Source organism: Xenopus laevis, chromosome 8L (genome assembly GCF_017654675.1).
Source record: "Xenopus laevis strain J_2021 chromosome 8L, Xenopus_laevis_v10.1, whole genome shotgun sequence".
Classification (NCBI taxonomy): Eukaryota; Metazoa; Chordata; class Amphibia; order Anura; family Pipidae; genus Xenopus; species Xenopus laevis.
This window is the reverse complement of record NC_054385.1, coordinates 37869779-37894269: the sequence shown is the minus strand read 5'-3', so window position 1 is coordinate 37894269 and position 24491 is coordinate 37869779. Positions and strand designations below refer to the sequence as shown.

At 38.4% G+C, this 24491-nt stretch overlaps 1 protein-coding gene across 2 annotated transcripts in view; it reads right to left on the bottom strand.

Annotated features, from left to right (window-relative positions):
* Positions 1-4556: 4556 nt before the first annotated feature.
* kdrl.L (kinase insert domain receptor like L homeolog) overlaps positions 4557-24491 on the bottom strand; it is a 126115-nt gene continuing 106180 nt past the window's right edge. For both annotated transcript variants that reach the window (XM_041572715.1, XM_018229801.2), the window contains 10 exons: positions 22009-22162; positions 21066-21163; positions 20700-20822; positions 19509-19620; positions 16388-16487; positions 15992-16097; positions 15523-15647; positions 12600-12678; positions 10072-10172; positions 4557-5157 (listed from right to left, as the gene is read on the bottom strand). In XM_041572715.1, the coding sequence (XP_041428649.1) occupies positions 4947-5157; positions 10072-10172; positions 12600-12678; positions 15523-15647; positions 15992-16097; positions 16388-16487; positions 19509-19620; positions 20700-20822; positions 21066-21163; positions 22009-22162 (1209 nt within the window). In that variant the 3' untranslated portion in view covers positions 4557-4946. The remainder of the gene's footprint in view (positions 5158-10071; positions 10173-12599; positions 12679-15522; positions 15648-15991; positions 16098-16387; positions 16488-19508; positions 19621-20699; positions 20823-21065; positions 21164-22008; positions 22163-24491) is intronic.

The following is a 24491-nucleotide window of genomic DNA, read 5'->3' as shown; positions in this document are numbered from 1 at the left end:
TTAATTTATAGAATAAATAAATGCAATGTAAATGTTATGTTTTAGGGAACCCTGACAAGGTTTTCAGTTGACAAAACCTGCAAAGAAAGAAATATACAATGTTTTGTTCCTCTGGCTCTGGATCCATAGACTTAACGATGCAAAAGGGACACCAAGATGCACCCGTAGTTATTGCAGGGTGATGGCCAGCATTATTGCAGGGTGAAATAACATACTAGGTTATGAATTACCATGTAACTGTAACCATTGTAACTATGAACAGACCCAGGGAATCCACTTCTCCACAGTTTATTTAGACTGCGGCTTCTCAATGGACACGTAGCAAAGGCATCATTTTTACGTCTGTAAAATTTATGGAGGAAAATGGTTCTCTGACAAAGCCTCAATATAATAGTTACAGTAGCCTAACTCCATCTGCCTATGCATGGCTATAATATATAAGATACCTTAGCCCCTAGAATAAAGGAATAAAGGCAGGTCAACATGTTTGGCACAGTAAAGCAACCACAGATTTCTGCCTAAGCACTCAAGGAATGACAAGGAAACTAGATACTTCATAAACAGACACATACAGTAAATGCAAACAATATAATTTGCTATAAAACACAAGGTAACTAGAATCTTGCCGCTGGCACCATGGTGCGAGTTTAAGGACAGCAAGAGGGTATATAAAGGCACGAGTGGTTAATCCTTCTGACAGGATAATATTTTAAAAAAATTATACATTTATACACTTTACATACATGTAGTAAAATAGTAATGCATATTATGCATTCTCACTGGAGATCATACAATTGCTGGATCAGAAATAAGTCTTCCAGCCATTCAATACCCCTCCAATGGCCACCAGAAAGCAATAAGGAATCCCTGATAAGATTCACAGAAATAATTTCTAAAATATATATATGTGGCAAGCCAAATTATAATTTTGTGCGTGTAAAGAATATATGTTTAAATGATTCAAGGCTCCCACCTTGGTAAAATTAGCAGGGGCCGGTTTCTATTGGCCTACATAATAAACTCAACACATTGACTGGAGATGGTTTTTACTAACAGGGGTTATTAACAGTCTGATTTGTTTGCAAAGCCTGAGAGAAATGGACTAAAATATATTTGTATAGAACCAGCACCAACCAGAGATGAACTCAATTCAGTGGTTGTTCCCTGCGTTCCCCATCATTTTAAATAAACATGACCATATCCAATACTGTAACTTTAAGTAGGGCCAGCACTGGATTTAGCAAGATAACCTAACCTCCAATGTATTAGACCCTCACCTTGCCAGGTCTAAGTTTTATGTATAAAACACTACAGCTCAGTTCTCAGTTATTAAAAGGAGTGAACAGGGCATGTAGTATGATTTGGGGCCATCCCACACCCAACGACTCTTTCCTTCTATGAGTAAGGTGTAGATGCTATGCTGGGGGGGAAGGCTATGGGACAATGGGTTTGTAAAATGTCACATAACAGGAACATGTTGAGCTCTAAGAATCCATAATCCTTAGATATACAACTATGATATCTCCCTGAGTGTGTATATCAAGGTTTACTCCTAGCTCACATGTATTAAATATAACGTGTCCCTGAGATCGCACAAGCTATGCCTGAGCACCCTCACATGATGTATCCGGATCTCTGTACAGATAAGTATATTAATATCTAATACAACATAATAAAGACTGAGGGGTATAGGGGAAATTCTTATCTCTGTTTACTTGTATAAAATCATATTTAAATACAACGTAATAAAGACTGAGGGTTATAGGGGAAGTTCTTATCTCTGTTTACTTGTATAAGATCATATTTATCAAGGGGCAGAAATAAAGCTCACCCTATTCATCTAGTGATACACTGAAAATGTGCTGAGCTCTGTTTTCTTTTTGATGAATAAGCCCCCTGGTATGCCAAGAAAGCTCAGATCCCTACACATATCATGATAAGCTGTGCAATGTGTGGGATACTGACTCAAAAACAATCATGGGATGAAGAAAGAGAAAATTTGGGAAGCAGAATAAAAAAGGGGACAAATAAGTAATGAAGAGAGAAGAGATAAAGGAGTATCTCTGAAGCCCTGTATTATGCTTTATAAGTAATACAGTGCATTCATGCCTCATTGGGAATACCATATATATATGTATATATATATATATATATATGCAAAAGAACGTAGGCTTCCTGAGGACGGCTCGCGTTTAGGAGCCGAAACGTTGAATAAACACTAAAAAGTTTTTTCTTTGCAACATAAGACCCATGAGTGCGGAGTTTTTTATGCTTTAAATATATATATATATATATATATATATATATATATATATATATATATATATATATATATATATATATATATATATATATATATATATATATATCTCAATTCTCTTCCAGGCTCTATAAGTGGGTATTTCTGGTTCTGAAGATGGTCGGTAGATGTCATGTGCCCATGCCTGATACCCTGTTACACAGTGGGGTTGCTAAGTCTCGTATATATTGTAGCATTTTGCAAAGGCAGATATTCTTATTAACTGTCAGTATAAGGAACCCTTGTCTGTCTGTGTTATTTCTGTTACATATTGCTATGGATATGTAACATTTCTCAGCGGAACTGCCAATCACCCAATGCAAGCGCAGGCAAAGGAAACCCACACTCCAGGGCTTGCCCCTCAAGCATTAAAACATTGACTTGCTTTTCGACATTACCAAACATTCCATATATATATAAAAATAGGTAAAGAAGAGACTTTTCAGGCAAAATACACTTTATACATCAGATACAATATCGATAATTAAATTAGAAACAACAGAAATATTAGTAGAAATACAAAACTATATAAATCGTAATACTTTACGGCATTCTTTTTTTTTTTTTTTTTTTTTTTAAAGAATAGTGACAATATCCCTTTAACAGCAGAAAGGCACAGGCAGCATTTAATTGCTTCAATGGTTTATATATATATATATATATATTTTTTTTTTTTCTTTTTTAAAGATAGTCCCTTTAAATAATAAGGGGCAATGTAAAAAAAAAAAAAAGGTGCAAGGTTTGCACCAGATGTAGTAATCCATGGCAGCCAATCAGGCGACCAGTAAATGCAGCCTGTTGTTTGGTTGCTATGGGTTATAATACACCTGATATAATTGTTATTTCCATAGCCTATGGAATGTATAGAAAATGGACATGCTACAGCTGAGAATGATCTCTTATTAAACAAAGGCACTGTCAGAGGACTATACTGCATGGAAATACACATACTTATAGGTTCTTGGCCCTTATTTGATATGGTTTCATTGTAACAAGGCACTTTCCATAATAAAATATGGTGGTTCGAGACCACGGGTAAGGTGACAATTATGCTCTGGATACAATCTTATATTTTTGTTTAGTATATAGAATGATGATAACCTAACCCTAAGAGTACTGACAACACGTGTGCCCATCCTTTGCCCTCATACGCTGCCCTATTATTTTTGAAAGGTCATAAATATGATGTTATAGAACTTTCATGGGCAATTTTTATGAGGCTTTTTGCAAGCTAACACCTTTTTTTATGTGGGAATTTTCCACTTGGCTTCGCATTCCCCTAAAATCATTACACAGAAAGCTGTAGTGTTGAAGTGCCAATGTTTGGTCAATATAAGCACAGTTACTGCTAGTAAAATGGAGCAGTTTTAGTTTGTGTTCCTACTAATTTGTAAAGCAATGATTTATTTACATAAATAATTTGTTCAACTGCTTGTACATCTGCTAATAAAGGGCAAGGGAGGTTATTAGTGGCAAAAGATACCTTTGTGTAACAGTCGGTTAACTGTGGCTGCCATTGATTTGGTGCATAAAGATATAGTGTAATAACAGTCACAACGTTTGCTCCAGGTCTCATAACCCATAGCCATGCATCTGCCTTTGCTTTTTATGCAGCTGACCATTCGGTTGCTTAAAGGGGTTGTTCACCTTTAGATTAACTTTTAGTATACTGTAGAGGGGGATATTCTGAGACAATTTGGAATTGATTTTCATTTTTTATTATTAGTGTTTTTTGAGTTATTTAGCTTTTTAATCTACAGCTCTCCAGTTTGCAATTTCAGCCATCTGGTTGCTACAGTCCAAATTACCCTAGCAACCATGCATTGATATGAATAGGTGACATGAATTGGAGAGGCCGGAATAGAAAGAGGAGTAATTAAAAAGTAGCAATAACAATAAATATGTAGCCTTACAGAGCATTTGTTTTTAGATGGGGTCAGTGACCCCCCATTTGAAAGTTGGAGGCAAATAATTTAAAAAACTATAACAAATAAATAATGAAGACCAATTTAAAAGTTGCTTAGAATAAGCCATTCTATAGCATACTAAAAGATTACTTAAAGGTGAACCACCCCTTAAAGGTTAGAAGAAGTCGAGCGACTGTTGCACCTGTTATTGCTAATGTGGCTGAAACAGGAGTCTAAAACCTCGACCATTTCAAGTTCGTTCTGGTGACTCAACCTGTTCCCTTTATATGCCTAATCCTATGGCAGCTGTGGAGGTGAACACTACCACCTTGGCTGAAGCATGTCTTATATCCTCCTGGGGGGGGGGGGGTTAGGAGCCCTAACACGGTTTTTCAGGAAGGTGCCCAGAAAAAATACCTGAGGCTAGTGATTTGCATTTAATCCATCATCCATAACCTCAGCGCCGCAGTTCACTTTGACTATAAAACCAGAAGCCTTGACATGAAATAATACTTTGCTATTCATTAACCCCATAGGAATTTAGTTTACTAATTGTGCTTTTATCCATTATCCTTTACCAAGGAAAGACCCATGCAAATGTTCTCTTCTTTGGAACAGATCATGTCTTGGATTTGACCAGTCAAGGAATGTCTGAATATCTTCTATGTGCGGTTGGACTTGGGGGGGGGATGCCGGTTGGATCCACAATGAAAACGCAATGAACAATAGAGTTGGTTTCCCTAAACTGGTGGGGTTGAATAATTGACAACAGAGTCATAATCTGGAGGCGGGCTGTGGCATTCCAGGTTCAGATCCATTGGCATAAGAACAAGCTCTTCGAGTGTGAGATCCAATGGGTCTTCTTCAATATGGGAAGGCGGCTGGTATTTAAAGATGCTTCTGTCATTCTCTCCTAACACTGATTCTTTGCTCTTACTCATGGCTTTCATTCTGTGGAAAATAAAAATACAGGAATATTCATACAACATGTGTAGAATTCATTACATACGATTGTCTTCACAGGGTCATTACAACTCAGTTCTATGGTCTCCTTTACGTTTGATTGATATACTAGAACTAAATACAGTGATCCAGGCCTGGTCAGGCAACAATAGCAGAAGTAGAAAGACTCCTGATATAGCATTAGCAGCTACAAGTTTGCTCACAGTCAGTACAGTGAGATTAATTGCACTACATTTATAGGTAATGTTAATTAGCTGACATCATTTCACTATATGATGGAATAAATGGCTGATGGCTGCTGATGATCTCCCTCCATATTTTAGGCATTGGAATAGTAAGAGGGATTAAGGGGAAGGTATGCAGCTAGGTGTAGGCTGGGTTATGTGTCACAGTGGGGGACAATAGAAATACGATTAAATTAGACTTCACCCATCATGGATATAGGAAGTCCTACTGACTGCCAAGCAGTTGTCCCTTCATATAAAAGGCTTTATGTAGTTTAACCCATCAACCTACCAGAATCAGAATTTCTTGTGGACCCTTTTCTCCTCACTAACAGTCTTGAACTTTACTTACTTTACTATACTTTACTTACTTTCCTAAAGAGCAACATACAAGCTAACCTTGTGTCTCACTTATTCCTGGCTTTTAGGTTGTAAGCTCTTGGGAGCAGCGTCATCACGCCACTGTATTTGTTGGTCTGTATATCAAGTGTACTGTTATGTACAGTGCTGCTGAATATGTTTTATAAGTGATTAGCAGTGGCGTAACTACCAGGGGAGCAGGGGGTGCAATTGGGCCAGGGCCCGCACCCCCTCAGGGCCCCCAGCAGCTTGCGCATCACAGGATTCATGCAGAAAATAGCATACAGAGGGGGCCCGGCTTCACGTCCCACGTCAGGGCCCGCCCCCCTCTAATTACGTTACTGGTGATTAGAATAACAGTTTATTCATTTATATAGCACCAGCAAGTTACGCAGTGCTTTACATTAATTACAATAACAGGGGTCTTCCAATAATTAAAAAAAAATAAGTGTTACAGAAGAAAATGTAGGAAGAGCTTACAACCTAAATAATATATACATTCAGCAAGGGGAGTATTTATAAATATGTGAAATATGCACCAAATATAGGCACAATAATGCCGTGTTACATCCAACCCCCATGCTTTTACAGAGATGTCAACCTCCCTGTATATGAATCTAGATAATTTTGACCTAGTCCTGCTATACCCAAAGTACACCAAGTTACACCCAGACTATGATCATTCTGCCATGGACTGGAAGTATAAATGCAAGTGACCTCTGATAAATGTGGATGTTTTGGGTTGCCACCTTTGTGACTGGAGGGAGGGTGATGTCAGGGGTGCAGCTGATGACGGCTGAGGGTAGGATGATGACATTGAGTGGACAAGCTTGTGATGTCTGGGGCAGCCCATGATTGGCTGACTGCTGTGTCAATAAGTGTCCTGTCTGTACAGGTGCAGAGTCCTGAAATTCCCGGCAGATTTGATTTGTACAGCATGTGCAAAAACCAGACAGGTGGCAATCCTATGAAGCGTTAAATGGTTTGCTTTTCATGCCAAATATTCTTCTTTGCCTAAACTTGTTCCATTGCCTTCAATGAACTACTCCAGTTTGGATTGGGGGGGGTAACATAATGGGGTAATATATAAGGGCTGATTTACAATGCTCAACACAGTGTGCTTAGTGCAAAAGGACCGAATTTTTTTGTACTTTGCCTGCCGCGTGGGGCATTGTGCAAGTAGCTGCAGGCCTCTATTCTCCTCTTTGGAGCACCCCATAGATACAAGCGGCGCACATTTTTAAAAAATGGCACACTTTTATTTAAACTATGGGTAGCAGTGATCATGTAAGAGCTACAACAGATGACAGCAGTACAAAGATGCCATTTATTTTCCTTTACTTTGTACCTTATTATTGGTTTGTTCATACATTTTACAACACAGCTTTAAAAATATGCCCCTGCGTACTTCCAGAGGTCATTTGAGTTGAGGGAAATACAGAAAGCTTTTAAGAAAGCAGCACGGGCCTTCTGTATGAATAGATCACAAAAGTTCATTCTTGTGGGACTGATGCCACAAATCGACATCAATTAAAATCAAAGTGCAGCCCGAGCCTTCCCTCTTTTCCGCTGCCCAGAAAATGCCTCTGCTTACACCCTGCCTGTGCGTTTTGCTACAGTCAGAAACGCTTGCCAGTTTTTAAATGGACCAGGTGAGAAGGCCTGATATGGCTATATAAAAGTATTCTCACACTTTCTGTGAACTTAGTTAAAAAAAAAACAAATCTGAAAATGTGTGACCAGGTGTCGTTAAGCATTTCAGTGCCAGCGTGGGCTCAAAATGCACCAATTTAAAATAGACCCATTTATCAAATGCATATTTAATGGAGTTTTTAATGATAAGAAAAGGTTTAAGAAGGCCAAGCCAAAGAATTTAATGTAGAGGGGAGAGATACAATCAATGCTACTTCATATTATTAAAGGGATAGTTGACCTTTAAGTAAACATTAAGTATTTTACAGAATGTTTCAATTGGTTGTGAATATTGATTCATTTTTTTTATAGTTTTTAAATAATTTGCATTTTCATGGTGCTCCTGTCGGCAGAAAACTGCACCATCCCGGGGGTTTTCTAGTGAGCACCACGGAGAGATCTTCTTCCTGCTTCTTCATTCTTCAAATTTCCCGGGGCAACCGCATGCGCAGTAGAACGAAATAGTCGACTTTTTAGTTAAAGTTCGGCTTTTCGTTCTACTGCGCATGCACAACCTTGCGAAGGAAGCAGGAAGAAGAGCTCTCTGCCGATAGGAGCACTGGCCCGGAGTTTCAGCTAAGTCAATACAATCCCTTGGGGGTGCCTAACATTTAGCACCCCCAAGGGCAAACAGACTTTTCCTCTCCTTTAAATCCTGTATCTCAGCTTTATGCAAATCAAATGGTTAAAGACATATTTGAGGTGTAACCGTTTTGTTTGGAGGTGGGTCAGACATATTTTGACCCTGTCCTTAGTTAGTTTGCCAGGCGCAGAAAACAAATATCCCTTCAGTAAAAGGAACAGCAGGGTTTGGCAAGAGGAAACCCTTACTGGAAAGCTCGATCTAATGATTCACAAAAGAGACAAAAAAAAGTGTTTGAAATGGAGCCAAGATAAATGTTTCTGAGGTACTGTATCCCATAATGTATGCAGCCATTGCCTCCAATCTTTAGCTCCTCATTTGCTGATGTAGCTTTTGGACAGGGTGTGAATACAGATATACAAGCTTAAAGCTGCTGTAGCTTTTGGTCACTGTGGGAATACAATAATATGAGTTTACAGCCTTTGGGCACTGCGTAAATATAATTAGTAAACCTTACAGATTTTGGGCACTGAGCGAATGCAATCATGGGAATTATGATCCAACTTTGCAGACCAATTTCCATATAAACTGATTTTACTAATCCCTGGGAAAACGAGCCAAATTTGTCAGGGATTGTTGTGGTGCAGAGCCCTTGAGACATGAGGTTAGGTAAGAGGCAATGGTCATAAAATTTATCTTATATTCATATCCCTCTAAACCACTGTTCATAAACCTTTGGTCTGTCTCCTGTTGGGTATCCTCCACCTGCATTTTAGTCTCAGGTGCAGAAAGATCAAAGCCCTCCCGATAATGTCTCCTGTTCAGTTTCCTTGAACCAGCCTCTCATTGCATATACTGAGCAGCCTTTACCCCATAAATGTTAATGTGGGAGTTTTTCTTGTGCTTAGTGACAGGTGCAGGTAACGTGGATAATGGGAGGCAGTATCAGTCCACCACTGGTATTTCTCCATCTCCAGAAAAATGCCAGAGAGGATCCACCACATGTTCCCTTAGTCTTAGGTGATTATTTATTTGCTATTCTGAATATTCAGAAATGCACATATTTTTTGGGCTTATTTACCAAACTCATTTTTTCTGGGCAATGTTTTTTGGCCAAAATTTTTTTTCTCGATTTATTATACCCAGAATCTGCAAAAAGTCTGAATTAAAATCCGCCATCACAAACCTGTCGAGGTTATGTATAAGTCAACGGGTTGAGATGTCCCTTTTACAATTTAAAGATATTATGATGTGCGCTGGGTTTCATCCAATAATCTGAAAAATGTGGGATTTTCAGGTGATAACTCGAAAAAAAATCAAGCGAATAGGGAGTCAAATCTGAAAAACTGTTACAATTTTAGTTTTTTTCACGATTGTGTCAAGGCTTTTCCCGAACCGAATTTTTCTATATATTTTATTAATAAATAAGGTAAAAACTAGGATGGGCATTTGGCCGAGTTTGTTTAATCAAAATATGAGAAAAATTCGTAACCCCCTTAATGTCCAAGATCTTCATGGAACATTATCTGATATTCTCACATGGGGCCACCCTTCCACTTTGCTCAGAGTTGCCCAGATATTACAAATACAGGGTCTACTTTCCATCTCTAGCAAAGTGCTCTCACTCAACTGCATTGTCAGAATGCTATTACAGGGTCTTGCAGCCAATCCATAAGTGACATTTTGATCTAAATTACGAGTGCTTTAATTGAGTGGTTTATGAGCACCAGCTCAATGTCTGCAGGTAGATTACAATCTATACTTTGGGCAACACTGTTTTAGCACAATTACTTTAACAGGAAGCTCATTTTGAACTTGGAATGAACCAGACTTTGGAGAAGGTTTGCACAAAGACTATTTGAAGATTGGTCTTTTATCATTACTTCATATTCCTTTGCAAACTTCCTATTCTATACCTCCCTACAGTCACAAAAAAGGGCTTCATATTCATATATTTCTTTTGCTTGATCTCTCTTAACTTAAAAATGCAAAAAAGTGCAAATATTTTTTCTATGCTAAATTCTCATTAAAATCTTGACTTACGCGTGGGCAATAATTCCAAATGGCCATGACCGGGTTTCTTGTCGCTTTAGGCTCTTTACTTCCATGGTGGATAGGACCATGCCACTGTCAGACTCACTCTCCTGTGATAGACAGATAAAATCTCTTAATAAGAATCTTTACATTGTGTTGGGAAGCTTCTAAAATGATGTAAAATGATGTAACTGATTATCGCTGAATTTAAAAATAATATGAAGTGAGCATCTGATATATTTAACAAGAAAATGATAATTCAATGATAACACAAGCGCCAAAGACTACCGGGGTGCAGAAGAATGTTTGAACTGCAAATAAATGTGTTTTCATAAATAAAGGCACCAATGAGAGATGGATTTATATTTAGCAGTTATATAAAAGATACCAAATTAAACTATGGTCACTGTCTGCCTTGCAGCTACAAGTAACATCATGGGCCCTTTCTCGTAGCAGATGTACTGGGGTTTTCCAAAACCAACTATGCAAAAAGAACATCACATCCATAATCATTAAATGTTTTTAAGACAATTATTGAACAGACAAAAGCATCACAATGGTTTGTAGCTTTTTACATGGGCATACATTATGCATTTGTGCAATTTGTTTTGTTTCCTAATTTTCTCACTTTTACACTGGTTGTCTGTTTACATCAGTGCTCTATCTTACTGGGTACTTGTCCTAGGAATTACCTTATATGAAACACAACTTATCAAGAAACTTTTTTTTACAGTACAACAGTCCTAACTCATTCTCTTTAGTGCTACAAACCATATATATATAGGGAATAATATACCCCCTATTGTAAAATATAAGGATATTATAAATCACCAAGGACATATAAAGGGTTGATGCTTTTATACAGGTCATGGAACTCCAATGTGACTGCTAACGTCTTCAAGTATTTTATCATAGAGGGTACATTATCTATTATAATATACAAGTTTCAATGAGTCTGGGCAGGAATTACATCACCATGCACTGATTACAACTGATGACATCATTTAGCACTGTTTAGGATCTAATATATATGATATTCATTTTTCTTCTCAGTGGCGTTACTAGTATGCCCGGCCTCCCTGGAACCTGATCTGCCTAATCCCTGACCCCTGCCCGTCCACTCCCTGCCCTTCACCAGCACCTCTATAGTTATGCCACTGTTTCTTCTGTATTATATTAAAATATCCTTGACCATGTACTGTTTTAATGACATCTGGAAACTCATAACTTCACTTATTTAATCTCTCGATCAGTGAAAACATGAACCAATGAGCAGAACGAACATCGTGCCAGATTGCTTGCTGGGTTGCTCAGTTTATATGCAATTAATCACATTGCTGTTGCCTGTGTTCACCATTTAACCTTTATCTGTGTGATTGAAAAGAACACTGTAGTAATGTAACATCACTTAATGATCCCAGCTGTTCAGAGGTGTTTGCTTTACAATGGCTTACGTCCAGCTTTCTTCCATTTTTCATTGCAATGCTTAGGGAGAAAGCCTGGCCCCAATAACAGAATGCAAGGATATTCATATTTATATTTAACATATAGATATTAAGTTTGGAAAAATTCCAGACATTATTCCGTTTTTTTTCTTCCTGGCAAGTGTGAAGGCTGTCACTGTCTGTCACTGGCACCAATGGGTATTTTCATAGCAAACGCAGATTATTCTGTGAGCAGTCTAGCCAGGTTATTTATTATATCTCCCCAGAATGCCTGGCTCACTTTATATGGGCAGGTGGCTGCGCAGACTTAAGCAACAGACAGTTTCCAGAAGAAATTAATAACTAATAGGCTGAACGAGAGTGGCCACTGAATATATCTCTGCTTATTTACACAAAAAACATTCCCAGTGTCTGCGAAGGGTAATGAATATGGAAACAGGATGCTGTTTTGTAATGTGTTTGGTTAGGATTTGAGTCTAGCGGAATGAGCTTTCAAAAAAGGGCAGCAATCACTGTGCTCCGCACCAGTTTCATTGTGTTTTAAAGTAATTATAAACCAATAAATGTCTGCAAAGCCATCATCAAAGGGGGCCCTCTGCCCTTGTAAGCAAACAGACAAGCCTCCGCCAAGGATGATTAAAAATAAAGTATTACAAACAAACAAGGACATACTTAAAGGGGAAGCTTCCTGGAATATGATAAGGATTTAATATTGAATAAAAGCTTATATGAGTAGATTTGTTATTGCATATCTTGCTCCTCTTCTGAGCCTCTCTACCTCCCGGGTTGCATTGATCAGCTTACATAGAAGCCTTCACATAGCAACCACCTGTTAAGTTATAGGATTTTACCATGTGGTTGTTGCAACTGGCTGTTGCTCTGTGTATCTGGGCATAGCAAAGAACAAGGGAGAGGAATAGGGAGAAAACTAGATTTATATATGTTTTTCTGGGTTTCTTGTTGGCTCTGTGTTTGGTTCCCAAACTTGCACCTGCAGGATATGCTTTTACAGCAAGCACCATGTTTAAAGATACAGATTTCTGGGGGACAGTACAGGACACATCCACTCCTAATCCTTTTGCAAGTGTTTACCTCATTGAGAACGTTGTCCTTTCCCACTGGCACCTCGTCAAAGGTCTTCACACTCAGTGGTCGGTTCTTGTTGTTGTTCCTGGAAAACAGAAGAGCCAAAGCTTGAGTCGGACACGGAGGTTCCTTTGATATTAGTCCCAATAACTCCTTGTGTAAACTGAAGCTAAACTACATGTTGTTCATTTCTTAAAGGGATTTCAGTCGGGATTCAGTTTTAAGGAATGCAAGTAATTGTATCTGGGGTACACAACACCTAAGAACTATACAAGGGGTCAGGGAAGCAATGTTTATCTTCCATGTAAGCTTCATCCCAAAGTGCCCATTTTTAGGTACCGACAGATCTGTTCATAAACTAAAATGCTATTAATGGATAAACATATCTCTGAAATAAATGCATGGGCTCTTTCTAATATAATCCTGTCTGTGTGTGACTAATAATCTGGCTTGCTTTGGTTTCCAGAATAGCTCATTAAAAAGGGGGAACTGCTATATCTAAATAAATTGGATTTGGCACATAATGTGCACAAGGTACCCCTAGTTGGTGCACTAAGAATCTTGTTGCTTTCTTCTCTGTTGTGCATCTAAGATAGTGTAATATAATTTATTCTGCACAACAGACAGTGATCTGCAATTCTCCTGTTGCATAGTATAGATAGTATATAGAGTGTAAGCTTCTTTGGGTAGGACCCTCTATACAATTACCTCTGTATACGTATTTGGGAAATCTAGGAACGTTATCTGACTGCTTAATGTATACACCCATTTATTGTACAACCTACAGCGATGTGGAATATGTTGGTGATGTATTAATATGTGTTAATAGATAATAATGTTTGTAGGTTATATCAATAGATACTGACAGTGGCAGTGACTGTCAGGTGTATCCTCCTATCTATACAGTTCTGCTCTCCAGACACACTAAAGAGTAAAACACATGCTGTGGGTGGAGAAGTGTCAGATTTGTGCTGGTTTTTTTTTTAATGCTAATTGCAAAATCTAGGGTGTTCCTGCCAGGAATCAAATTGTGCTCTGGGGCGCAGGCTTTCGTAAAGATAACATTTACAAATCATTTTATAGCGTAATAGAACATAATTTGATATAAGGAATCCGATGCTTCTATTGGTTGAGACTTGTCAGTACTGCTTTGATCGCCAGAGATAAGGTGACTGCAGGATTCCCATAGATGAATACTTCCTGATAGTGTAGGCTTGTTAAAGCGATACTGTCATGGGAAAAAAAACTTTTTTCAAAATGAATCAGTTAATAGTGCTACTCCAGCAGAATTCTGCACTGAAATCCATTTCTCAAAAGAGCAAACAGATTTTTTTATATCCAATTTTGAAATCTGACATGGGGCTAGACATTTTGTCAATTTCCCAGCTGCCCCTGGTCATGTGACTTGTGCCTGCACTTTAGGAGAGAAATGCTTTCTGGCAGGCTGCTGTTTTTCCTTCTCAATGTAACTGAATGTGTCTCAGTGGGACATGGGTTTTTACTATTGAGTGTTGTTCTTAGATCTACCAGGCAGCTGTTATCTTGTGTTAGGGAGCTGTTAACTGGTTACCTTCCCATTGTTCTTTTGTTTGGCTGCTGGGGGGAAAAGGGAGGGGGGTGATATCACTCCAACTTGCAGTACAGCAGTAAAGAGTGATTGAAGTTTATCAGAGCACAAGTCACATGACTTGGGGCAGCTGGGAAATTGACAAAATGTCTAGCCCCATGTCAGATTTCAAAATTGAATATAAAAAAAATCTGTTTGCTCTTTTGAGAAATGGATTTCAGTGCAGAATTCTACTGGAGCAGCACTATTAACTGATTCATTTTGAAATTTTTTTTTCCCATGACAGTATCCCTTTAAATTGCTTGGCACAGAGGGGTTTTAACAACTGATTTGATGTAATTTATAATAATAATAACTATTCTTTAAATGAAAGAGCTTATAGCATTTTTTTAAAATTCAGTGCAGATTATTTTTCCCATTAAATATCTCCTGATTTACTAAACGTACAGTATATCCCTATGTTTTTTTTTAAATTTGATTCTGGTAAAATCCTGTAATTTAAACATAACAGTGAGGCGCCATCCACCACATCCTGCCCAGCAACCACATCTGGCCCGCTGGACCCTCGCTGCAAATGTCTCTTTTAACCCTTTGCCTGACTATAGATGAAGGCATTTTTCGCTGATGAAATGCCGCAAATATTTTGCATGACTTTGCTGTTAGTTGGGTGCCTGCACACAACTTCCTCTGTACATATGGAAGCAATAGTGCGAGTTCAAGCATTTATTGATGTATTACTAGAGGTGGGTTTTATAAATACATTAAAATCGGTTTCATATTGCCCAGTTGTTGAATTCATAAAAGATCTACACAGATTCAAGGAACATTAACCTGAACATATTTAAATAGAGAGATGACCTTTTCAGATCAGATCAGATCAGATCTTTACTAAGGTAACAGCAGCAAATACAATTTACTTATCCATGTATTGTTCAAACATTAACAGCAAAGAATGAGGAAATAGTTTCATTTGTGCCTGTGACATTATTCCTCTAGATATTTGCTATAGTATTGCAATATTTAATGTCTTAGCTCAAACAAAGCTTAAAAAATGCCACTAGTACCATGAATTATTGATACTAGTGGTACTATGGTTACTGCTGTCCATAGAGAGTGATGAGGGCTACCGCCACTGGGCAATGTAATATAGCTGTTGTTAGACATATACCTGAATGCAAACTTATTATCTAAATTCTAATGTTTTACAGCAAATAGGAATAAGAGCAAGTAAGCGGAGTTTTAAAAACTAAAAACGCCTAGTGGGACAGAGCTGCATGCTAAGTCTAAGTGCACCAAACGCATAAGGCTATGTAATAATTCACTTTGTGGCTGGAAAGTCTCCCTTATGAGTCAATATCTCACCCAGTTTCCAGTGTGCTCCATCGTGTGAGGGAATCTCTTTGGCTTGGTTCTTTGCTTCCAGTTTTTGCCTTAGTTTCTCCATCAGGACACAAAGCCATGTTGAGTGGAATATAGTCCTTTCCCTCCTGCAGGTGATTTTGAAGGAAGAGCAGATCCACTATTAACATTCAGATGGAGATGACCGAACCTTAAATTCACTTGAAGAGAAGACTGGTCTTCAAGTACATGCCAAGGACCAGGCTTTAACACCCAGATTATGAGCCCCAATGTAAAGAGAATAAAGATAATGGGGTTTGATGGCTATTTCTAACTGGCTGCCATTTTCAAATAGGTGGTTCCCTCATAAATAGTAGTATATTCATACTGTTTCTCTGACCACACAAATTAGGACATTAGCTGCCCAAGATGACAAATCGGGTAGCCCAGCAAACCTAAACATTCTTAGCAACAAAGGGAAAAGATATCACACCTGTTGAACACTGGCCTGAAGGAGATCTCCTAGACGTTCCACCAGATCAGTAAAGGTGGGCCTGTCAGTTGGCTCTCCCTGCCAGCAATCCAGCATGGTCTGATAACTACAACAAAAGAAAGCAATGAATTCTGATTCAGAAACACAGGCCTAGGCAGAGAACAATTAAGCATATATTTTACTCTAAAAGACATTGTATACTGTATGTTTCACATAAATTATTCTGCTTCTGTCACACTAACACAGACTATGGTTGAATCCATTTCTACTCTTATAATTGCACCACAAGGCCTCAAATCCTATCCCACAATCCTTTGTGGTTTTTTACTACCAGGCAGAAAAGCATACGAGGTGTGCTACCTTGTTTGTTCCTAATGGATACCCCATGTGACTTACATTTCAGGACTGCAATACTCTGGGGATCTCATTCGGGTCCCTTCCTTCAGCCGACAGCAGAAATCTTCATCAATTTGCACTCCTGGGTAGGGTGAAGCACCTGATAGGTAGAGAAGTGCAAAACATCTAAAATATCTCTACTGAAATGCTTTTCTCATGAACTAAAAACTGAAAATATAACATATGCTTTTAGAAAAGTCCAGGCATTGGGCCCATGTTTTCCTTTAGCTGGAATGAAAGGACAAATGCGCTTCAATTTTCTGCCCTAATACATTACACACAAAAAATAACACTTTTCGACCACAACAAGGCAGTGGAGAAGTTCCTTCTGGCTTCATAAATACTCACTTATTGCAATATTATCCTCACTGGTCAACCAGTGGGTCATAACTCTTTCATGTTGTTAATATACTTACTATGCACTAAGCCTTGTAAGAAGCAAATAAAAGAATGTTTGCACTGACTCCATTATGTTTTATATCAGCTGCATCAATGTGAATGACCTGTTATCTCTCACTTAATAAGGATCTGGCCACATGGGCAGATTCAGGGGGAAATCAGTCAGCCAGGCGACAAATCTCCTCTTCTTCGTGGCGACTAATCTCCCCGATCTGCCTTCTCCTGCCTTCCGCCGGCTAAAATGTAAATTGCCTGGAGGCAGGCACACGGAACGCTTAGTTTTAAATCGAAGCCCCCAGGCAATTTACATTTTAGCCGGGGGAAGGCAGATCGGGGAGATTAGTCGCTGCAAAGAAGAGGAGATTTGTCGCTTGGCGACTAATCTCCCCGAATCTGCCCGTGTGGCCAGACCCTTAGGGAAACTGCAAATAAAACACTCAGCTAGAATCTTTAGGTAATAGAATTGCTGCAAAGACTTCACACCATTGCCTTCTAGTTTAGCAAAAATACCTTAGGGCTCATTTGCAAACACTGAGTGCAAAGTTCAAACAGGCCGCATCCAGCCCCAGGCTATTAGCACAGTGCTCCACACAGTGGGCATTTTGTCCCTGCATGGGGCACTGAATTTAAGGTCTCTAGTATCACTCTGGTACACTTGTATTTTGTTAAATATATTTAAAACATTACTTTTTTCCTCAATATATTCAATAGCAATATACACTATAAATATAAACATGCTCAGTTTCAGTGCTTAGTCTTATTTCCCAACATTACATCCTCAAAAACTGGAATAATGTTGCCACATCCTGATCTAACCACAGGCCTCACCCACTGTTGTGTGAATAGATCCATTTATCAAAATGTTTGCCATCTAAAAGGAAGACTGTAGCTTCTGGGAAACGACAGTTGCCAACAGCCTTTGGCAAGCTGAGATGTCAAAATATACTGAAACTCTGAATTCCAAATAGTCATAGACATGGCACCTGCTCTCTGTGCCCTGAACAGTATGGCTCAGACTTTACAGGTTCTACTAACCCAAAGAAATTAAATTTTTAATATCCCTGGGGGTCAAGGCTATTAGTTCAAACTCATCTACATTGCAGTTAATAAACTCTCTGAGACATCACCTGTGGTGTTTATCTCCTAAATTTGCCTCATAATGTTCACCTGCCTTTGCTAAATAAGACAGCACAATTAATTCATTGCAGTTGTCTTCCAAACTTTATTATTATTCTTGTACCTGCTATCCCACAGTTAAAGGGCCAGATTTATAAAGGTTTGAGTTTACGAGTTGATTTTTCTTGGTCAAAATTCACATTTTCAGCTTGAAAACTTTTATTTTTAGATTTATTATACCCTGACCCTGGAAATACACCACCTAAATCCTGTCACGGTCATGTAGGAGTCAATGACAGAATTCATTTGAACCATTTGAAGATCTTAATAACCCTCATGATATTCACATTCAATCAAATCAAGTGAGTTGAGGGTTTTCCCGCCAAAGACTAGATCAATACGAGTTTTCAGGTCGCTGATTCGAGTTTTTTTTAATTAGAAACCATTTGAGTTGTGAGCTCAGGGTATGAGGTATATAAAACTCTAAAATTCTACATTTGATAAATAACCGCCTTACTAACCCATTTAAATAATTAAAAAATATATAAAAAATAAATAATGAAGACCAATTGAAAAGTTGTTTACAATTGGTCATTCTATAACATAGTCAAAGTTAACTTAAAGGTGAATCACATCTTTAGCACAAGAGCAGTCAAATAACCTACTTTAATCTCAGGCTGAGGATACTGTAGAGAATAAAAACCTATGAAGCACAAGTTCAAGGGAGGAATTAAATCATCAGGATGAATAATTATGACACGTTACCAAAACTGTTGACTCTTAGCCACAAGTGACGGCAAAATCAAAGAAAAGAGGGACACTGCTATATATTAATTACTATATATTATTGCTGCTGATATTAAGTTGACTCCAACTGTAATTTAGGCTTTGCACCCCACTTCAGACTAGTGATGTGCGGGCCAACCCGTTACCCGATCTCGCACTGCTCCTCGCTGGCAGGTACGGGTTGAGCTCATCTCCTGCTCTCCCCCCGCCCGCCACCTTCAAATGCCGGCTTCCGGGTTCCGGTTTAATAGTCTTGCGTCTGCTCGCCCCACCCCTTTTGTGACGTCATTGGCAGGGCGAGGCGGGTCTATAAAAGGACCCCGGAAGCGCGGGCTGGAGCAGGGCGGGTCGAGGGTCGGGTGCGGGTCAGGAAAACCTTGACCCACACATCACTACTTCAGACCTATTGGAATTAATGGACGTAGAGTTGTAATAAAACCACCACTCCCATGTTCAGGCAATGAACCAGCCCTAGCTAATGTGAGTGCAGTCTTGTGTGTAAATATGAAGTTAGATGGCGCATTTGATGTTTTCTCTGAAATAGTTAACAGTGTTCCTTGACATTGGCATAACATTACTGGTTGGAAAATTCTTCTATTCTCTCATATGGGCTTACACAGTCTGTCCAAGCCCTTTGGAAAGAGCCCTAGTTTGCTTTATTTCCAGACTTTTTGTGGTCAAGGGCTAAGCTGAACTACTTTTACTGTAACCTCAGACTATAAAAAAATTAAATGCATCTATGGAAAATAAAAAAACTCAGGCTAATAATAAAATACAGAACATGATAATGAATGGGTTAAGTACGCCAAGTGATACTTACCGAGGGAAAATATCTCCCATAAGAGAACACCAAAGGACCACACATCACTCTGTGTTGTATAGATTTTATCAAAAATAGCTTCAGGTGCCATCCACTTAAGGGGTAACCGTGCCTGCAAGTAGGATAAACATCACCCTTCAGCTCACACTCATTAACAATAGAATATTGGACCAGGTAGCATGTACATTATTTACTGTATTTATGTTAGCAATATAAAACAGGACATTATAAAATTAGTCTATTAAATGCCTAATTTGCAATTCATATGAAGGCGACTGCAAGGCATGACAGACATCAGTGCAGTCCTCGGCGTGCACCTAAATGAATTGTTAGTTTGCCATACATTACGTTGACTTTATATATTTTTCTGCTTTTAAACAGGTGATATGACTCTAGTCTATCTAATGGGGCACACCAGTGTTTCTTTAATGAAATAATTGTATTCTTATTTCTATTGCAGTCTGTTCAATAGAAAGCTAGGGAAATGCTGTGCATTAAAGGCACCCTAAGAAAACTGATGCTAGAGACAGTAAATCAGGATGACAGCTAGAAGGGCTGCACTGGTTGCATTTAATTTTAAAGCAATAAATGCATCCCAGCAACTTGCATTTATTAGTTTCCCTGATTTTTTAAATGATCTGGTAACTTTATTTAATCTCCCTAACAACACTTAGAGGCCCATTTACTAACAATCAAATGTTTCCATTAATTTCTAAAAATTCATGGTTTTCTAATTTTCGAAAGAAAAAAAAAGCTCTAAAAATTTGAGATTTATGAAGTGTAATAACCACGAAAAAAACCACTTTGGCAGGTAAAAATGGTCAAGGTCCTAAAGAAGTCAATGGGAGCTGTGCTGATCTTTTGGGACTGCTCTCAATCAATTCGGACTTTTAGAGGTGTTTGTATTGGTGTTTGTATTTTTTCTTGGCTTGGAATTGGCAGAAAAACTTGAATTTTTAGAGGTTTTCATATTTATTAGCGCAGCACTCAGAGTTATTTTCAGTTCGTACTTTCTTTATTCGGATTCTGTACTAAACCTCACGACCTTCGTAGTTTTAGAGTTTGTAAGTTTTAGTCATGGTTTCAAAAACCACAAACACCGCGAAAATGAGACTATTGTTAAATAGGGCTAAACGGCATTTGCTTATTCCTTTCCATGTAGAAATACAGTTGCCCTGTTGGTGTACTCACATCTCCTTTGCGTACATAGTCCGGATCTTTGTATATATCGCGGGCCAAGCCAAAATCACAGATCTTCACCACATTATTTTCAGACAGAAGGATATTCCTGGCTGCCAAATCCCGATGAATACACTATAGAACACCAAAAAGGACAATCCCATAAGATCTACAATATATATATCACATAAGCGACAAACATGGTTTGCCAAAAAAAAAGGAATTTTATAAACAGTCAAAAAAATGAAAAAAATCGGACAAATTTTCCTGTTTTGCAGTTTATGAATAGGGCTCTATGAAAAATAGGAAATAATGAAATGCTATGTAACTCCTAGTACTGATTATGGATATGGTTAGGAACTAGTACTGAGATCTTACCTTTCTTGATGCCAGAAACTCCATGCCTTTTGCAACCTGGAAACTGTAGCATATGAGATCCTCCATGGTTAGAAGTCTCTTGCTGACATCTTCATGATCTAAGAGAAGTAAAACATGGCAGGCATCACAGATAGAATGGGGTTGTGCTCACATTCATATTAATGCACCGGCACAGCTTTCCAGGAACCCTTCATATTGTTTGAGATGCATATTTTTCTGCAGATAATCTTATTCGTTTTTCCATGTATAAAGGTCAGTGAGTTAAGGTTTGGCAGCAAACGGTGGGAAGTAGTGCTCTATCTGATAAGTAATGTATCCCTCATTTGTTGGCATGCAAGCAGAATTAAGAGTCATATATATGTTTTCTTTACACTTTGAGAGAGCACTTGAGATATAGGATATGTTATATTGGGCGGGGGCTTTATTTTCTTTGTGATTCTACTTCCTGGTGTGGAATTCTGTACTCTCATATGGCCCAACATATCAGGAAGAGATAAAGCCACCGTGAACTGTTCCCCTAACATTCTGGAAAGGAGGACGTGCAGAATCACATAGTCTAAGGAAATTCTAGAAGTGGAATTTAAAAAAAGGTCTGCTTTGCACTTGCTCTGTACTCAGGACGCCTACCAGACTTTCAATACGCCTGGGCTTGGTAGGAGGAACGAAGAATGCAAGTTGTAGCATGATTGCATGACCTACCCCATGAACTGAACACTGAAGAAGGGATTTGCGATGAGAATGTCCCAGCTAATGAAAGAGCAACATAGATATGTAAGGAAATATGCCCAGAAGGATTTTTTTGTGGACACAGTGGGCACTCTCCCATATGTGAGTGTCTAATTTGTTCAAGTTTACTGCATATGTTCTGCTCTCTAACAGGACCCCTTACTATTCTGGGTTTAAAAATGCATCAGTGAAAAGGCAATTTCCCCCTCTTCTGTACCTTCATCCTCCTCCTCTGAGTCACTATAGCTTTTATCTTCAATGAATCCAGAGCTAGCTGAGCTTCCAGTGCTGGCAACACTTTCCAGGCGCCTCTTGATGAGCTCAGAGAGATCGCTGATTGAGCCATGCAAGGCTTTCTCTGCTTCTTGATACTAAAAATAAAGAGCAAAGCATTTATAATTCTGGGAAAATCATTTCTTTTAAAAAAAACTAGCTAAAGATTATTGGATCTTCAAAGGGGTATAGCTGCAGATGTCTGAAGAATTTGCACTACTGGATAAATTATTCAACATCATATCAGCCCAAACTGCAGCCCTGACATTGACTGATATTACATTCAGAAAGAGTCCAGTTATTAATAAGGGTAAGACACCTTTTCAAGTCCACATATGATTTATAACACAGCAACATGTGTCTAGAGTGGGAATAAATACACCTGTCGTGTTCATAAGACCCGGTAGGCATCTAGAAGGAGTAGGCATAACTCTCTTTCATCCTGGATACTGTAGCGAATGCTCAATAAATCTGTTTTACAAATGGTCTCTATTATTTCTTTTTGTATAGTTGTTTAGATATGTAATAATTTACTTGTTAGTTAAATGGTTGAATTGTTTGCAGTAAGAGAACACTGTTGGGCTGGGAATGTACACTCATAAACTATTTATATATAAAAAATATATATATCAGACGTTCTGGTTTTTAAATGAATCCATGAGCAATGTTCTTTGATTAACTATAGGGCAGGTAGTAAGGATATGGCTGCTGTTAGCCTTCCAACGTTGTGATTGGCACTTGCCTGTGCCCTGTAATATCACAGGGCCCAGGCACAGTACAAGGCCTGGTGCTCTTATTCTGTGCTCTCTAATTACTAACTCAAACTAACCATACAGATAACATAACTTATAAAAACAAGCCCTTCTGCTATGGAAAGGAAACCTCAAGCTTGTTATGTTTGGTACTAAAGCTCCATAGCGAATAACCACTTCTCTTAGACTAAAATGTGGAGTGAGGAAATCCATGTTGGCGTGGGAGAGGCTTATGCTGTCACTCATGTTTGGGAGAAGCAGGTATACATAGCAATGTAGTGGCTGTGGTTAAAAAATGACTCAAGCTCATCAAGTTCTGCCTTTTGCTCATATTGTTTCTATTTAGCTTGAAGTAATATTTTGATATTTATAAAAAAGAAATAGAAATTAGAGGTTCCCAAACTATAAGGATAAATACTCAAGGGATCCCAACGTAGAATATGGAAGGGCTTAAGGCATTAGATAGGGTACATTTTATAATTTAGGGCAATATTAAATTGCAGTCCTTGATAGCAAAGTGTCTGATATAATGATGCTATTTTAGATTGTTAGATCTTTTTGGTAAAATACAGGAATAATCTCAAACTGTGAATAGCATCTAAAAATCAGTATGCCCAAAAGTTAACTAATCTTTTGAATTTCTGCAAAAGGATCATTCTGTTATCACTTTTATTGAACCTTGGTTAGTGCACAAGCCACCCATTTCACATCAATGAAAATCTAGTGTAGAAATCATTCTATATGTTTCAGTGTTCAAGGAACTGGGAATATAGTGTAAATCATCTACGCTCGTGAAACAGTAGATAACATTACATGAAGTCGTGCCCGGCTGTCCCCTAAGACTTCCCATAGAACAAATAAAAGGCTAATTATGTGGTTCCAAGCCATATGGAAATCTTTAGTACGTTTCAACAGAATTGAGACGGAGGAGATCAGAGATTTCCTCCAGCACATTGGCCGCATTCCCACACAAATATCTCTTAATATCATTAGCGCGCTAAGACAAATAGGTCTAATAAAATAAGAGTGGGAAGAATTCAGGTTTGGAGATATTGAATAATGATGGACGTTTCAACTGCTGATAAATATGACTATTTCATAATATATTTGAAGTTCAAATTCTGTGTAACTTGCAATAAAAAAAAGCTTTCCTGCTATCGTCCTAGGAATTGTTCCAGACCAAACATTGGGAATGGTTCCAGACCAGTAACGATAGGATTAATGTACATTGTCACTCTTTGTTCGGTGTGTGTGTGTGAGTGCCATGCTGGCTGTTGTTATTTCGTTGCTTAACAAGGTGATGTCTGCCTCAATGAATGTGTTAGTGAAGTGTGATCTGCGGTTTGGTTTTGTCTATCTATCCGCAGGCCTCATGCAACAGAAATAGGTTTTACACTCCAAGGAAGAGCAAATAACAGTGCCCCTCAGTTATATAATTACAAAGCACTGCCTACACTGCCAGGACTTAGGGAGAAGAAGAAGAAGTCAGCACTTGGAAGTAACCTTCCACATGGTGGATTCTGCACTGAGACCACAGACGGTATCAATTACATGTGTGTCAGTGAGGTTATATACAATTCCAGATGGGGAAAGTGAAATTGTATCTTCAAATCATAAAATCCAACTGAAAAAAAATGAATTGAAAAGCAACGGCTTTGTTAATTAATGCTGTCGA